At 29.8% G+C, this 18314-nt stretch overlaps 1 protein-coding gene across 6 annotated transcripts; it reads right to left on the reverse strand.

Annotated features, from left to right (window-relative positions):
* Nucleotides 1-317: 317 nt before the first annotated feature.
* On the reverse strand, nucleotides 318-13099 carry LOC126918314 (ATP-binding cassette sub-family G member 1-like). Of its 6 annotated transcripts, XM_050726100.1 has the most exons (12): nucleotides 12818-13099; nucleotides 11010-11280; nucleotides 7326-7443; nucleotides 4848-5031; nucleotides 4066-4211; nucleotides 3712-3950; nucleotides 3006-3301; nucleotides 1360-1528; nucleotides 1201-1279; nucleotides 1023-1120; nucleotides 799-953; nucleotides 535-715 (listed from the first exon to the last, which is right to left on the reverse strand). In XM_050726100.1, exons 2-11 carry the CDS (start codon nucleotides 11182-11184, stop codon nucleotides 835-837), a joined length of 1623 nt encoding a protein of 540 aa, XP_050582057.1. In that variant the 5' UTR covers nucleotides 11185-11280; nucleotides 12818-13099; the 3' UTR covers nucleotides 535-715; nucleotides 799-834. The 6 variants fall into 6 exon arrangements, with proteins under 6 accessions (XP_050582030.1, XP_050582022.1, XP_050582012.1 ...); XM_050726073.1 differs by having other exon boundaries at nucleotides 318-715; nucleotides 1023-1279; nucleotides 12933-13099; XM_050726065.1 differs by having other exon boundaries at nucleotides 318-715; nucleotides 1023-1279; nucleotides 12917-13099.
* Between the last annotated feature and the right edge of the window lie 5215 nt (nucleotides 13100-18314).

The raw sequence follows: 18314 nt of genomic DNA on the forward strand, positions 1-18314 counted from the left end.
ATAAAGCGGTTGCTAACTTTTTAAATTTAGAACAATGTTGTATAGTATATTTAGTGTAAGCGTATATACCGTAAATTTATGGAAATAAGCATGGAATCTATGAATAATATATATAATTATACTTTAACATGTTTCAAACGAACATAATGTATATAAAAAATTTGCTGTTATCAATCGATACGAAACACAGTATCAAAAGACATTGGTTCGTGATATTTACTATCTGAAGATAAGAATTTCTATTTCTGTTTCGACAAACAACATCGTATTGTACAAATAATTATTCGTCGCTTCTTTTTGCCATAATAAAACCACAATTAAATGCAAATATATATTCTTTTTCTTTTTTCAATAAAAATTTCTTATAAATTCTTGTCTTTCTTTCTTTTTATACAGAAGCTTTAAAAGAAAATCAGTCTTTAACAATAATTCATTTATATTGTTCTATTTACACTGAACACAACACGATCGTAGAAAAAATGTTTCATTGACATCTCACACATATTTTCGATTTTGTGTTTCTTTTTATACACGTTTCTCTAACTTATATTTCAGTAATGTGTACGTTCCAATATCCAGTGCTATATATAGGGCGACCAATACAATCAAACAGAACCAATAGTTAGCTTGCTTCATGTCTACAGCGTTTAACAACGTCTCCGGTATGGCAAAATGGCAATAGACATCTGAACAAGAAAGCTTTGGTCTATCATATCTGAAATCACAGAAGAATATTATGTTAACAATTACGTAAAAGGAACAAATTTTATAAAATAAATTTTATGCTGTAGACTTTACCCATAAATAGCGATCATTACACCCTCGAAACCATATTTAAGAAACGATAAATGGAACAACCATCGTAAGTACGGATGAGCGTCCCTGAATTGAACGAAAAATCCACTGAATATCAAAAATGGAAGAATCGTGAGTGGTCCAAAGATCATACCGTGCTGAAGCAAATAATAAAGTAAGAATACAATATATGGTAAGTATTTTTAAAAATATACATTCATACAAACCTGTACTTTCATTCCTGTTCCAACTAAAAGGCCAAACGTTTGAGCAACTATACTGACAGCAAAACACATCAGGGTGTAGAGACAAAATCGTTGAAGTTCTAATAATTGATCACTCATATAATATACAATGAGAATATACAAAGAAATGGCTGTGAATTGAATGGGAATGTCAGCTAACTTGTTAGCAAGGTAAAAAGAATGTAACTTGTACCAGCGATTGAAATGCTCCCGCATGATGATTGGTAACTCCGAGGGAACTGTGATGTAATAACAATTTTTGTTGATTAACATAAATAATTTTTATTCAAGAAAACAAGGTAAAATGTTTTCAGCTTACACGTTGTTACTGTTGCGCTGAAGGCACTGAACATAAGAAACATTATATTGAAAAACAGAAGATTGAAGTTATCCAACACGTAGACAGCATCTTGGCCTATTTTGAAATAAATCACGCCAACGATCAAGGCAATTACAAAATGCATCGAAAGTCGTGTAAATGTTAATACCTGTAAAAAGAACAGAAGGCAATTTGAAAGTTGTCTTACTTTGTTAAGAAAAAATATATATAAGAAATTATGGTTAATCTATTGAAATGTGACGCTCTCTCCGATTTCAATGTTTTTGAAATATGTTGTAAAACTCAACACACTGAACTTTTTTCTACTCAGATAACCGTCGGTCGTCCTTAGTTTCCCACTTAGATGCAACAGTAGCCCGCCATTCGCTCTTACTTTTCAAACTGGGTTCGGTAATATCAATTTGCGAACCCCCTTATCGGTATTAATGTAAACTGTAGACAATGCTGGTCAACCACCTCACGCGACGGTCGGATTAATGCATATTACTACTAACCCAAACCAGCTTGAAAATTAAGGCCGAGCGGCAAGGTATTTTTACGTATAACTCTAAAACTAACGCTTACCGCCAGTTATACGAATAGGAAAAAATTGTTCAAAATGTTGAATTTTACAATATATTTTAAAATCATAAAAATCGAAAAGGACATCACACTTCGATAAGTTCATCGAAATTATAGATGAAAAATATTTGAAAATGTTAATATTTCTTTGATGTGTAAATTTCTATATAATTCTATTATAAATATATCCATTGAAATTGGTAGAAGTGTCTGAAATATCATACTTTGACCAAGGTCAATTACTTCTGCGGTTATATCGCTAATGTTACTTATTACATGTTTCCCAAGTGTCAGATTTCTCTAGAAATGTTACGAACTTTGTATCTACATATTCATTTCTATTTCCCGAGTTATAAAAATTTTGTTTAACATTTCAATATCAATTTTCAAATTTAGTCGAAACATTCTAATCAAATTATACTATCAAACTCAGCTCATACAATCGAATTTAAGAAAGGTAATATTACAAAGAACTCTTTCACAGTTCTTATCATTTAATAGATGTTGACTCAGTAATCAATGATCTCACAGATGGGACTGGCTTTATTATTATTGTACATTTTCGTGTTCTAAATATGAAGACATCTATATATAAAAAATACCGACCAGTCGCATATCTATTTTTATTCTTACGCGACTAGGCTGTACACGTGTCACAAGTACAACAAATAGAGAAGACTAACAAATCCAAATGAATCTATTAATACCATTGTGTTGGCTCTTCTTACAACTAGCGAGTAATTTTACAATTGGCGGCTAAGTTATACTACAACTTTCTTCTACGTTTTGTCTGTTACAACGAACCTGTTTTGTAAATAATATACAGCGGCTGCAATAAATATTTGCACATTACATACTAATCAATTAGATTCAAATATATTGATTTTCGTATCAGTTAGTAGTACTTTCATAAGATTACAAAAATTGAGTACCGTATAATTGAAATATAGGACCTGATAGAAAAATACTTTATTGGAAAATATAAGCAAGTGCAAATATTTTTTATTTACATTGTATTTACATTGTAGATAAATTTTTCATTCCAAGATCGAATTATTCATTACCTTATCTCTCGAGAGTCTGATAGCGTTTCTTTTAAGTAAAATGAAGAGCTGTTTCCAGAAGCCAATGGCACATCCAGCACCAGCTTTATGTTTACCATAAACGTGCTGTATCTCCATCGGAGACCGTTGTCGAAGTGCTTGGAACGAAGCTGTCACATTCAAAGCGATCACTTCCTCCTGATGATTGACGTTGGTTACATTACTGATTGACCTCCATGCATTATTTTTTCCATTCTCGATGGCATTCACCATCTGCGGCAGATATCTGCCGTAATCTCCATTGCAGATTTCCATCACTATAAAAGGAAAGACTTTTTTTCAAACATCATTTAAACTTGGTTACCCTTAACTTTTTTAACTGATTTGAAGAAGCGAATAAGGAATGTTAGTCGATATTTTAATAAAATTTTCTTGCTAATTCACGAATGTTTTGCGTAATACTTATAGTACGAATGATTACAGGCGCTTTGTGTCTTGTACATCAAATGTCTTGCACATCACGACAATTTTGGCAAGTAGCAATAGTTCACATTTCCATAAATCATATACTGTCTTTTTCTTTCTTAAATGTGTATGCAAAACGCTCGTGCAATATCTCTTTTGATGATTCTTTATTCAGGGATATCACTATAGATAGGATATACTGTAAATTGGCAATATGATCAAGGAAATGGTATGAAATATGTCCGATTTCTATTTTGCTTACGATAATCAGCTGGATTATAGTGAGTTGGACATTGCAAACCGAGGCTGCTCAAATAAGGCACTAAATTCTGTGTGCTACCGCTGTACACACAATTTCCGTCTGCCACCACATAAAGATGATCGATCATATTCAACAACGAAGCACTGGGCTGATGAATAGAACAAATCACCGTTTGTCCCGCCTTTGCCAACTGCTTTAGCAACGTTATACAATATTTTGAGGTCACACTGTCTAATCCACTGCAATTAATATCAAATTATCTCTTTATTATTATTATTATTTTTTAGGAAGGAATAATTTATAGCGAAATTCGGTATTAATAAAGCATACAGGTATTCAAGTACAAGTATATACCTAGTGGGTTCATCGAGAAATAGAATCGGAGGACTGTTGATTAATTCCAACGCAATGGCTAGTCTTTTCCTTTCTCCACCGCTAAGTTTTCCCGTTCGTGTGTGGCGACATGTGTCCAGGCTCATTGTGATCAATATCTGATCAATCTGAAAACATGATTCAAAATTAGTTTTCTTTGAAATTAAGAAATATGAAATGCTAAAAGAAATACTTTTGTTATGTTGTATAATAAACTAGAATATAAAACTATGAAACTATAAAACAATTAATGGGGCAATTAATTCAACTTTTTTAACAATTATACGCATGGTATATCAATAATATATATATATATATATTAATTGTTATATTAACGGCATTAATTGTAATTGGTATAATAACATAACTATATCATTGATCTATGCTTTTGTTCAATACTGTAAACATCATAAAATTTCTGTTGTATTTAACCTCTTCAATGATGAATTTTCTTAAATTAAAGAGAAATTATACAATTTTTCATTTGAGTATATCCAATTTAACTTAGATCAACCTTATTCAAAGCAAAGAAAAAATGAAAAATTAATTATTAATAAACAAAGAAAAATTAACCCTAAAGAATGAACAATGAGATATTTTTAATGATGGGGAGCTGCTTCTCTGACCTTGAGCTCCTAAATGACTATAAACAAGCTATAGACAACAAAGTCTTCGACGAGTAATTTTTCAATTACTTTGAGCGTTGTGGCTTAGAACAAACAACTCTGATTTTAACACAGATTGATGAATAAAATGTAATATACCTTTTGTTTCTTTTGTTGAGGACTTGTGGTAAGTTTTAGGTCAGCAGCAACGTTCATTGCTTCCTGCACGGTCAACAGTGGCTGCAAATTGTCGTTTTGCATTATATACGCTAACAATCTTCGAAATTCATTGAGATTCCTGGCTTTTGAATTGACCATTATATTCCCGGTTACGCCAGTCGTTCTGAAAACGGCCCAAAGTAATGAAATACATTTTTAATCCTACGACTTGTATCGCGTTTCCAATTTTCATACTTTCTCTATCATTTTTTAGATTTCTTTTCCTCTTTTCGATTTCCTTCGTTAATTTTCTTGTTTTATGGAAGATAGAAAGATTAATTTATAGAGGAACTATGTTATACGCAGCCCGTGTGCCGAAAAGAATGAATCAATATTCAAATTATATAAATGTGCCAATTTGCATCAGTTATCACGATGCAGTTAAATGCATCGTGATAACACACAATGGTCGATTTAAAATGCCTTCAGCTAACCTACTTAAAACATCGCATAAACTAAGCAGATGATCTTAGCGTATTTGTAATTGTCATAATGAATCATTAGACACAATTTGATATTTTTAATTCACTAACATGTAAGAAAAACTATTGGATAACAATAATCGAGATGATAAAATTGTAAGAAAGAGGTCACTCAGTAACGTTATCATCTTTAGTTAAAAAAAAGATGAACCTATATAAATCTAATTTGTTATTTAGAACCTTCAAACATATAATTTTCTAAACCTTCTAGTAGTAATTTACACAATGACTTCTTATATGTGAAAAATGTGATATGATGTTAAAAATTATAATATGAAGTATAAGAATATATAGACAATAAATATATAATATAAATTTAATTAATGAATAAATAACATGTCAACGGTATTTCTTATAACAAACGTTCATGAGAGCATGGAACTAGTCACGTTGCAAATAGTGGTTTATCGTTCTTTTATAAAATACAAGATTTCTTTGGTCACGCAAGTTTATCGGTGATAATTCTATTTCATCCAACGAACATCGAATTATACTTCGATGCGTACTCAATGGAAATACAGGTCATGTCTGTTTGATCGAGCAATGAAAGGATACTATGTGTTCATTACTACAATCTTACACAATCGAGCATTTAATAATACTTTCTGATTAATAGTTTAGAAGTAATGTTTTGAAACATTCACGTGTTCATTGTCTAAAACAAGCAATATAGAGATTACTATTAAAAATAAATTTTGAGGCAGCTAAAAATACATAAAATGAATATAGTAATAAAATGATGGAATTATATCAACAGTAATTAACAAAAATATTAACCATAATATAACTAAAAGTATTATGGTTCGTATCATGTGTATCACATGTTCAGTTTTCATGCTATTATCTTTCGAGCCAGACACTCGTCTCGAAAACACGTGTTTCTCGTATCAATTTTCTACAACTCCCTCTTCTGTTGTGACCGTTAAACTGTCATCTAATTTATATGGCATGTGGACTCATTCGCCAGCATTATTCTATTAAAGTAGAGCGAGAATTTCATTTTGATTAAAAATTTCTAGATAGCGTGTATTTGGTAAATCGTAGGTCAGCGAAGATATATCAAATCATTGAAAATTTCAATTTGATGTAGCGTTAATAGCGTCATCGATGGTCGATAAAGTCAATCGTATGGTTGTCAAAAATGACAAAGATCGCGACATAGTCCCCGTAGGTCAATGATATCTGATATTTTGAGATCAACCGGAAATTGACCGTTTGCAACAGAGCATGTGACCGCACTTGATGCTTACAATTTCACACTACATGCTACTATGATTACTGTAATGTAATAATTGCTCATAATATAACAGTCCTGCCAACGTTACTTTATAACCACAAATATTTCTAGTGTTCGCTCTAATATGTAATATCAATGGCATAAAATTATTGAAAAGAGGAATACGTGTAGCGAAACTATTTGATTTCTTGTATTTATTCGAAATCTTGTATTTCTTTACTGGGTTTCTCCGCTTTAATCAAATCTCAAAATTATCGTGCATAGAAAAGACTTGTCAAACTATCATTTACCTGAAATTATTATATCAATAACAGTTATAATATTTCTGAGATTAAATAAAAATAATACACATTATATGATATATTAATATGAGAGAGTGTAAGACTTCATCAAACGTTAAAAAGTTTAGTTCTCAATAATTGATTTTCTAGTTATATAATACTATATCATTAATCAACATCGTAGCACAATATCATCATAATTATTATTAACGTGAATCTATTGAGTCCAATTTATCCAGGAACTTTTTACAAATGTGTCTTGTTTAGCATTAATGGTTATTTATATTTCCTGTCCCAAATTCGATAGATTGTTATCGATGATTCATATAAAATTTCGTCGAAATTATTTACTCTGTGTCATGTAAATGATAAAAAGAGATTATAGACAGCAGAAAATACAGATAAGAGATCTACTAACGTAAAGCCAGTTAGAACATCCATCAATGTGGACTTTCCAGCACCGGACAATCCCATAATCGCCGTAAGTTCGCCGGCTCTGAATTCGCCGCTCAAATTTTTTAGTAGTTCAGTCTTTTCTGTAACAAACATTTATGTACATATTTTCAGCAGACATGCGTATTATTAAATGATATCTTGCTTAAAAGAAATAACGCCCGCTGAATTATCAACGAAAGTTAGTGTATTGGATAGATATTATGCATTGTTGAGCTTCGTTTTTATAGCGATAACACGCTGTCTTTTCAATGTAAACTGTATAAAGTTTATAAAGGCTCGCGCATGTGAGTTGATTTATAACACTAATAAAAATAGTATTTTATATGCCAAACTTTTGTAAGATTTTTTCAAAATTTTTTGCATTAGATAACATTGCGTAGTTTCATCCAATTTTAGTTAAGTGCTTAACTTTAATTAAAGATATGGATGAACATCAAGATCTATATAATAACTAGATTTTTATGTATTTATGCGAAATTTAAAGATGTACACAACTGTACAGGATGCGTATATTGTATACAAAAATATACAAAATATTTAAATGAAAGTAGAGTACTCGTTATAATTTTTTAATAGCTAAAACAAATTCAAATTCTATTTTTTTGGTCGTGTATATAAAAATGTGAATTTGCAGAAAAATAGGCAGTTTATATAATGAAGCAAGTAATGAAGCAATAGTGATAGAAAATAAACAAATTTAAAACGTTTTCTAGATAATTTATAAAAGTAGTAAATTCCCAAATTTGTTTGAAGTTACAAGTTTTTAGGCTTAATACCCTATGTTTGGAAATCCGTGGTGAATCTGAAGGGCTTCAAAAGGAAAGAATTACAGTCAAAGGGCGAAATTTCAACTTTTTGTGGCTCATCGTGCAACGTACACCGTAAATGGTATATTCTAAGAAAAAAAAGTAGAGGAAGGAAAAAAGACGAAACTTTTAATAGGAGAGAAGGAAAAAGACAGAAGCTAAGTAATAGAGAGACTAAATATTAATGAAAGATATACATATGTATATCATTACAATCTACAGCTGCTATAAGTTATGAAATTTTTGCAAACACTAAACGATCCATACTTTCACTCTGCAATACCGACGCATTTCTCTCGCATCGCTGCAAGAATTTTGAAATTGTTCGTTTCGAATTCTTCCCGTCAATTATCGACTAAATGTGGAAAACACCAATTCAGTGCATGCTACATTGCGTGTCGATAAATCTAAAACACCAAACCGCTAATTACGTAAGTATATTATTAATTGCCGATAATAAAGACACGTGATAATTCCTACTTATGCTTCACTTGTTTACCTCGTCCTGTTTTCATCCGATCATGAGATCTGCATCATATTACATTCCCCGATGTTTGCAAACAAGCTCACAAGACTCGCTTAAAACCGATCGTTTTCACTGTTTGGTAAAACTAGAAAGCAAAATCAACGGAAAAGAACTTAAAGGAGAGAACGGAAAATGGCAAAGGTGGGAGTAGTGGTGGGGGAAAGCATACTTTTCTTATTACGATATTATTTTTTTAATTAGTGCTATGTTAGGTCCCTGTTGGATTTACGTATCATTTTAAGTATTCGATATCTCTAACAAAAATAAAGAAGAATAATTTTCTAACCAACAGTATGATATTATTATTTCATCTTTTAATTAATGTGATACGTTAAACCCTCATTGAGGTTATGTACCACATTTATATATTTGAAATACATAATAATATATATCTTTTTCTAACCAACAGTATGATATTATTATTTCATCTTTTAATTAATGTGATACGTTAAACCCTCATTGAGGTTATGTACCACATTTATATATTTGAAATACATAATAATATATATCTTTAATAAAAAAGGACTTTTATCACATATATACATAGAAAGTTACGTGGAAAGAGAAAGATGAAGATAAAAGATGCTTCTTATATCGTTGACAGTAGCATAATGAAGGTCTTATTGAATTTGTAACGGATGATTTGACTCTATTATGTTTTTAAAGACAGTATCAACGATGTTTATTATTCTGTCATCTTCTCTGTCGTTTCTGTTTATTAACCATTTCAGGGTTAATAAACTCATATGGCGGCACACATTGGCGCACGCATACAACACAGAGAGACGAAGTAGGGGAGAGTCCGATTGTGCATACAGTCAGATACAGACGATACAGTCTATATTTGTACACTCTCAAGGGAATTCTCAAGCATTCCAATTCGGAGAGCGAGAACAGCTCCTATTGTATTATCATCTTAACAATTTATTTACCACGATATATTTGCTCTAAAATATAGTAAGAATATTTTATTTTAAGTACATTTAATTTTACACTGTTTTAACATGAATGTTATCTACCACGAATACTTACTAAAACTAACTATCATAAAAGAAGTGATAGATAAGAAAATAATTATTTTCTAATATGGTCATTGGTTATCTAGATAATCATTGTACACATGTTAAATGTCTGCTTCAATTATTATTAAATATTATTCGAATCTAAACAAACATGAAGTCTAAAAAAATACAAGAAATTATTCTTTATGTATTATAATTACCGTGTAAGCGAGCTAATTGAAATTGACGTTTCACTTTATTTACATTAGACTACATCGCAGTTCATTCTTTTCTAAATTTCCTACCCCTATCAGTTAGATTAGGTAACATAACTAAAAGTGATAATAAATAGAAATTGATTGGAATTGATATCAACAATTATCTTTGGTTTTAATATTAATCATACAATAAAATATTAATTATATAAAATATGATTTATAAAATATTTTTTCGAAAATCTAGAAGAAAATAAAAATTTATTATAATTACTATAATTCAAGTAATGCACGTTATAATACTATATTTGTATATTGTAAGTATAATAACAGTAATAAATATCATTGGTAATGCAAAAAAGTGAAATTTTCATAATTACTAACAGCTTGAATGTGCCTTAGAAAAGTTAATGTAGTTTATTCATGCTAATTAAAAACGACTATCTTAATACTTTGACTCACATGGAACGCGAAAATTTTCGTCCCCGTTTACCACAAAATTAGCCAACTTCGAAAACCGTTATTCAGTTGCGACGCTATCACATTCAGTTCCGTTAACTCGTAAAGATCTTATCTCATGAATAAACATTATATTCATTTTGTTGGTCGCAATACATTTGTGTATTAATTAGATATTAATATTACTCCTTTGAAAGAAAAAAAGATAATTCATCATGCACCAAACATTTTGGGTTGAATAAACAGGACGCCAAACCTATATTATGTTATACGTTATACGATAAGAAAAATCAGGTAAAGATTTCTATAGATAAAGTTTCGTGAAATATGTCACTTTATTCAAACATATTCGATCAATGCATTTCATACTTCATTTCCAATACAAAAAGTTTCATATGAAATTTGCAATAATAAAGAAACTTTATGTGAATGCGAATAAAAAAGCACGAACAAAAGATTTGTTACATTATGGAAGTATCTATATACATTAAAAGCAAAAATTTTTTATGAAAGATTTTACATAACAAGAAATTATTTATATAACTTCCATGTAACAAGTTTTTTACGGAATTTATCAGAGCAAACAATTTTGCTTATAACAATGACTTAGTTAAAATTGGATTGTAGTGAAAAACTTACTTCCAGAAAGTATCCACGGCCTGGCGCAGTAGGTAATATTTTCGAAGACTAAAAAAATCGATTTCTGGATATCCATTAAGTCCTCTAGCTTCTTAGTACTGGTCGGAGCATTTTCAGAGGTGGTCACATTATGCCTTAGCTGCTGTTGCATCTCGATGAGTACCTTCGTGCTCATTTCCTTTGTTCAATCTTCCTCGGTTCCTCACATCCGACTTTTCACTATGTGCTGCTAATTTCTTCTTTTCTTAATGGCCGATGTAAGTTATCAACACTAAACACAACGAAACACACGCATGAGACCGCGATAAACAATACGCGAAACGAGAACTAAAAGAGAAGTAAAGAAAGACCGAGTTGGTATAACAAGTCTCAAGGAATTGATTGTCACATTTCGTAACCGTCATACCGTGGGTGGACGTTTATGGAATTTTATACAAAGCAACCAGAGCTTCGTACGCTCTCATACATTTACTTTATTCCATATTTTCTTCATTTAATTTAAAAAAGATCATGTTTTCAATATTCACTAATATCTATATTGGTTTAGCCTTACGTAACATAGTAGTTATTAGATTGTGGATTGTTATGTGAATTTATATTTTTGAGAATATAATTTGAATAAGAAAAGCTCAGTTGAAAATTGTATCTAAATACCACACATTACATAAAGCATTATACTGTTGGTATTTTATATGTACATATATATTTTGTCATACTTTATCCATTCTGTAGTATATTCACAAACGAGCACTTTCTTATTTCCTACAAGTACATACAGATTTGCAATCTAGTAGTCACGGACGATTAAGAAAACTGTTGGCAACACTTATTTTATCCGTATTCTTACCGATTTGAATTGTAAATATCGATGTACATAACATGATGAATCTACGTTGAAACGCTGTCAAAAAGTTCCATTGTAGAAAGCGAAAAATATAGATAAAATGCGTCAAAAATTTTAACTTTAATAATGATATTAAATATAGAAAATAATAATGGTATAATATAATAAATTTGGTGTTTTATATATGTATTTGAACCATTTAATATTATTGTCTCATATAAATTCCACGTGCTAAAATTTGAAATCTAAAGTCCTCTTAATACATTCGTATCGCTAGACTGGTTCTATTATCAGTCTATGATGCGCTATTGCCGCGTGTCTCTAAGATTAGAGAACAAAATATAAATTAATCGCTTTCATCCAAATCGTATTCAAAGAACAAATTCACACAAACTTATATAACTTTCTATATTCTATGTTTAATAATTTTTTAATTTGACTAACCGAAAAATTTTGTTTTGTTTATATCATAACTTAATTTGTAAATGGCGGAAGTTTGTACAAATTCATATCTTTGATAAATACAATTAACAGACTGGATGACTAAAGTGTGAAACTCGTATCAAAGAAATCAAAATGAAGTACATGAATAAATACATAATGCAAGAGAAGAAGCTTCATCTATATATATCATAATGAGTATTTGAAATCTTAAAAAATCTGTTATCAGTTTATAAGGTTTCTATAAAAACTCATAAATTGGTTATTATTTATGGTAGTTACAATGTTAAAAAAGTGCAAGTCGAATAGAAATTCATTTTACTCACTAAATACTATAAGTAAACTATAATAGTATAATAATATATAATATGTGGTATAGTATTAATAAGTACAATACTATACAATAACTATAATAGGTACGTAATATAATTGATAATTTGTTATTCTACACAGTATATCACCGTTAAATTTCCCTTAAATGTATAAATATCCACAATCTAGTAATTTGTGAAGAAACACATACCGACGAAATATTCACTAGAACAAACACTGTGCATTTAATTGTAAATAAAAATAAAATTTCTTTGATAGAAATGTTTTATGTAGATGTTTTATACTGTACGATACAGCTCTCGTACTGCTATCAGAGGTGACATGTGAAACGCATACAAAGTTCACCACACGAGGACAACACCATAAATGCAAAAGTATAAGACGTGTTGAACGAACTCCTTGTTAGAGGAGGCGCGCTGCTGTACTGCCACGACTGGCCACGAGCTACAACTCAGCGGTAAAGGCGAAATAAAACTTCATACTACTCCCTCCTCCTCGTCGTTTAATAATCGCGCACGTTTGAACGTGATGAAATTTTTAAGCGACAAAGTCTCACCTTCTCTTCTTCCAATTACTGGTCACACAGTTTCCCTATTTACCGATTGCGTCGCCTAACATACCTTTTCGTCAATTCGATTAAAGTTTATATATTCATATGTATGTACATAATGACATTATGGTAAAATTTTATAATTTATGAGCTACAAATTACAAGTTATTTACTTTACAAATATTTACAAATTTATATTATAAATTTAAAAAATATATTAATATAGGTTAAAAAATATAGGTTATCGTCAATATTACTAAACTTCTTATTATAAAAATATGGCATAGATTTATTCCTAAAGTTAATTTTAAAAATATAAATTACTGATAGCCAATCGAATTTCTCCGAACACGTATCGTAGAATAAATGTTTGTCGACGAGATTTGGAAATTGACATTTTACATTAATTATTATCGTTTAAAACATGATTCATGCATCTATAAAATAAATTATCTTTCTTAACACATCAACAAGATTTCGATCTTGAATATAAAACTGATTTGTATTTTGATATTAAATTTCTCCTTTTTAACAATAACAAAAAATTAGATAAAAATTTCAATTTACACAAGAAAGGCACATATAGATCTTTTTCTGAACACTTAATATGTACTTTAAGTGAATCACTATGTATTTTGAGTCGTTAAATATCATCTTTAAATGATCAAAAACAGAAAAGCTTGAGAAACTTAAAAACATTAATAAAGATAAAGTTGGAAAAATATCTAGTTTAAAAATAATAACTGAAAAATACTCGCTACAGACACAATAAACATATTAAATCGAATGTCCATATTTCATTTGTTTTTCTTAAAAAACGTTAAGAAACGTACATGTAATATAGAAACATTTACACAGAATTTCTAAGGCTTTGATTAGCTACAGATTAGTTAGTTATTTTTAAGTAATTAGCAACAATACAATATAAAGTAGACACTGATCAAGACGATGAATTTATGTTTCCGTAGAATGATTGTTTATCACTTGCTATCAGTCTCTAAAATATCTACCTGTTTGAAAATCCATTCTGTGATAAATAACAGGTGTGCAGTCTGAATGTCAGAAAACACGATTGAACGCAGTCGTTCAAGGACTTATCACTATAATATTCTTGCATTTATATTATACATACACTTATATACTTTTTTTCCAAATACATTTACCATTTTAATTCGTGCGTTATCTTGCACAAATATATGTATATAAAGGGATTCCCCTCATAAGTGGTTATTATTGCAACAAATTCCTGAATCACATTAAAACATTATATCAAAATGCTACGATGCAGACGTTAGTTGAAATATAAAACTATAGAAAATGCTTATGATAAAAGAAAGATACTAAAGAAAAATAAAAAGGAGAAAAACTATGCTCAGAAGAGCCGATCGAGATATCGTTTACTTAAAGTACAGCATCACAAGCGAAATTTCAATATTTTTTTTTTTTTTAACTTTGTTTATTAATTCCAGGATTTTTACATATTTGTTTTTACATGGTTTTTTTCCCAGAATAAACGCTGAATTCTAATTGTAAGGTGGTACAGGCAAAAGTACCGATACGCGACGGTACGACGTAGCCATGCATTATTACATTTTTTTTTTTTTTTTTACGCCTATTATTGTAAGTTAAATTTAAGCCGCTGTTGCGCTGAGCTTATGTGCGATGTTTTAATTTATGTCCTGAAAGCCTGGACACTCGCAGCGGGGACAATCACGGTGCGTGAAGGCAAAGGATTAGTGGGAATATTAATCTTGGAAATTTTAAAATCTTTAAATTTTATATATTAAACTTGGAAATTTCACATATTGTAGTTTCCGATATGCTCTTATAGATTTCCATGAGTAAGTAGGTTTAATGTTCAATTTACCATTTCTTTTGTAAAATTGTTTCGTTTCCAGCTTTGAATATCATGGTATTCTTGTCTACGGCTTGTACAGGGTAAACTACCGCTCATGTGTCGACCTCCTTTCGTTCGTGTAAGGAGGTTTGCTCGCGTGCAGGCGTATTTTGGCCCATTTTTAATTGTTAATAACTAAAAACTAAAGCCGGAAACACAATTTTTTTATTCTTGATTTCTTGATTTCTTATTTCAACTTCAAGAATCACCTGTTGCAACACGTGGTGGTTACTATTTTCCACCACTATTTTATGGTGGTGATATTTTCCACCTTACAAAAAGTAAAGTTCTATTTGGTGAATTAATTTCACATCAATATATTTCAGAAAAACCATTGCTGTTGTAAGAAAGTTAAATATATTGCTTAAGCTTGCATTGTTGTTCATGCACAGAGTACCGTTTGTAGATATAATGTAATACATTTAACTTAATAATATTTTTCATGTATATAATTCATTAGTTGGGAACTTAGACATAGAACATGTTATTAGAGTGGAAAGGTGTTCATGTATTTGGAAAGGAGACCAGGTAGAAGATAATATAATAGGTATTAAAAATGGATGCAAGTATGTAGTTAGTTTTTTATTCTATGTAGATTGTAAAAAATTATTTTCTACTAAAGATAAATAAATTATATAGATGGCTACTGGATATAATAGTGAAGGACTATACAGTTTTAAATAGTAAACTTAAAAATCAAAATGCTCAAAGTAAAAGAAATATTGAAATACAGAGCGTATTATTAGATTCGTCATCAAGAGTATCAATCCATTCCATTGTCTTTAAGTCGATCAAGGAATTAGTTTTAAAATGGGTAATATTATTAAAAAGTATTCTGTTTGTTAGAACACTATGCTTCTATTTTACTTATTATATTGCAATTGTAGGAAGATGCAGAAGACAAGTCCAGGCTGTTTATATGGCTGTGATAAAAATGTTTCAGGGCAACGACATCTATGATCGTAGTAACAAATTTGACGATTAGATATAACATCTAAAAATCATGTCTACTCTATCAATAAACGGTACATATTGATTGTAGAAGTAATAAACAATATTTTATGTCATTAATCTACAAATAAACCATTATGTATAATGTAATACCGTAGTAGAAAAATATTACACTCTATAATGATATAAAAGTTGTAATAAATATAGTAAATATAGAACAATATTGGATCATCACAAAAATTTCTTTTGTTCTATAAGGAAATAATAGATACATAACTATTCGACCGTATTCGTAGGGAGATGTGTTTGCAGCATGATGGGTCAACGAGAGTCGTAAATTCTCATCTCGACACCATGAATCAGTCGATTCGGTATTTTGGTTAACATAATAGAAATGGTTTGAATGATTTTTTGGGTTCACAGTTTAAATATCAGTATTTATTTCCAACAACTTTTGAAGGATGTAAGTGTTTATGAGTGTTACGACCGAAGAGTATATCAAGTTAAAACGTGTTCTGACAAAAGAGTTGATAGCAAGTGACGATCGGCGACGATAATGCCGAGAAGGGAAACAGATGAAGTCACTACGTACCTCAGTCTCAGGTAGAAGAGACCCTCGATTGTCGGAAAATCTGCTTTTCCCATATTTACAGTAATGAATAATAACCCTAAGGAACATTTAGACTTGAAGAATATATCGCATAAATTAAGGACCTCGACAGTAAAGGAAAGGAAAACGGTAAATATCTTTATAATATTAACTTAGTCGCCGTAAAAAGAATTTTAGACGTGGCAATTAATGATTCATTAGGATTATTGTTCCTGTCGACCATCTTGGCCGAAGGATGAATTAGAATATTTGTTTGAGTTACAGGGCGTAACAACATTTTCTGTTTTATATTATTTTATCAGAACAATAGAATAGGATAGATAGTGATAGAACAAAATGGATCGATAAAAGAATATAAAACAAAACATGTTATATATCTATTATCTTCTTATAAAACGAAAGAAACTTTTGGAAGAATCTAATATATATGTCTTATCTTGATCCGAAATTGTTCGTCTATTCCATTTTTTTAAATTTTTAGCTTCTTAATAGGAGTGCGATTTATTAACATCAAAACATTTATTTAGATGAACGTATTTAAATTTATTCAGAACGTATATTTTGTGTACCGATTAATGTTACATCATTATGACTCATCTAAGAAATTTTCAAACGATTTGTGAGAAATTTCGGATAATAATCGCAGAGACGATATTCTATCTAAAATATAATCTTGTTAAACTACGGTCGTTCGGTTATTCTATGGTTTCGATATTTATTCTCTTTGGCAATGCTTAAAATACATTTGTCTTATTGTTAAATATATGAAAAAAGGTCGTGAGTGACGACAAAAAATACAACAAATTACAATAGATGTTCTATCTGTCCTCCGTTTTCTTGTAAACAGAGTATACCCTCATGATAATAGAAATTCCATAAAGATGATATAAGTAAAATTGAAAATTTCCGGTTGATAAATTATTCTATCGTTAACATATTTTCTTTTCTAATAATCCAATTTTCCTTTTAATTAATATTCTTTTTAAGTTACGTTAAATTTTCAGTCATTAATTTTTCATTAAATTTGCTCCATCTATATAATTATTTGTTTTATCACTTGAACAATTAGTTGCGTGTAAATCACTCAAAATGGTGTTCCATACTCAACGAGTTAAATAATTGCTTGAACTATAAATGAACCGTATCTCTTTTTTGTTAACACTTAATTCAGAGGAAAAGAAGAAGTCTTAATTAGCTATGCAGAAATAAATTACATAGAATATAACACATATGAATGTATCTAAATGATATGAAACAGAACTATAACTTTATTGTAAATGTATATAAAATTTTTAACTGCATATTATATTATATAGTATAGTATTATATTATATATTATTATAAAAAGTGCATATTCAATAAATTGTCATACACATTGAAGATTACCTTTTTTACATTTCCACAATTATAAACATTAATAAAGCAATATGTTTTAATGAGATATTTCGTTTTCATTATCTCAAAGTATAATACATTTATTAATTTCCAACATTTATAACCCTGTCATTTATATATATAATTTAAAAACATCCACAAAAAGAATAAATATATCGTTTTGAATGTATTTAATACAAAATTTATTTGAAAATTTCGATAAAGCTTTACGTACGTGACAAAATGCAAAAATTCAAATTTCCCGCTTGGCGCGCATGCGCTGTTGTTCTAGCGTCCCAAACTAA

This window comes from Bombus affinis, chromosome 1, assembly GCF_024516045.1.
Source record: "Bombus affinis isolate iyBomAffi1 chromosome 1, iyBomAffi1.2, whole genome shotgun sequence".
Lineage (NCBI taxonomy): Eukaryota > Metazoa > Arthropoda > Insecta > Hymenoptera > Apidae > Bombus > Bombus affinis.

Excerpts from the sequence above, each read along its gene's own strand:
- LOC126918314 (XM_050726073.1), bottom strand. The coding sequence starts at position 11,184 with ATGAGCACGAAGGTACTCATCGAGATGCAACAGCAGCTAAGGCATAAT. Across the intron at positions 5,032-7,325 it reads GATGTTCTAACTGGCTTTAC|AACGACTGGCGTAACCGGGA; the intron begins GTTAGTAGATCT and ends GGCCGTTTTCAG. Across the intron at positions 3,951-4,065 it reads TTTCTCGATGAACCCACTAG|TGGATTAGACAGTGTGACCT; the intron begins GTATATACTTGT and ends TATTAATTGCAG.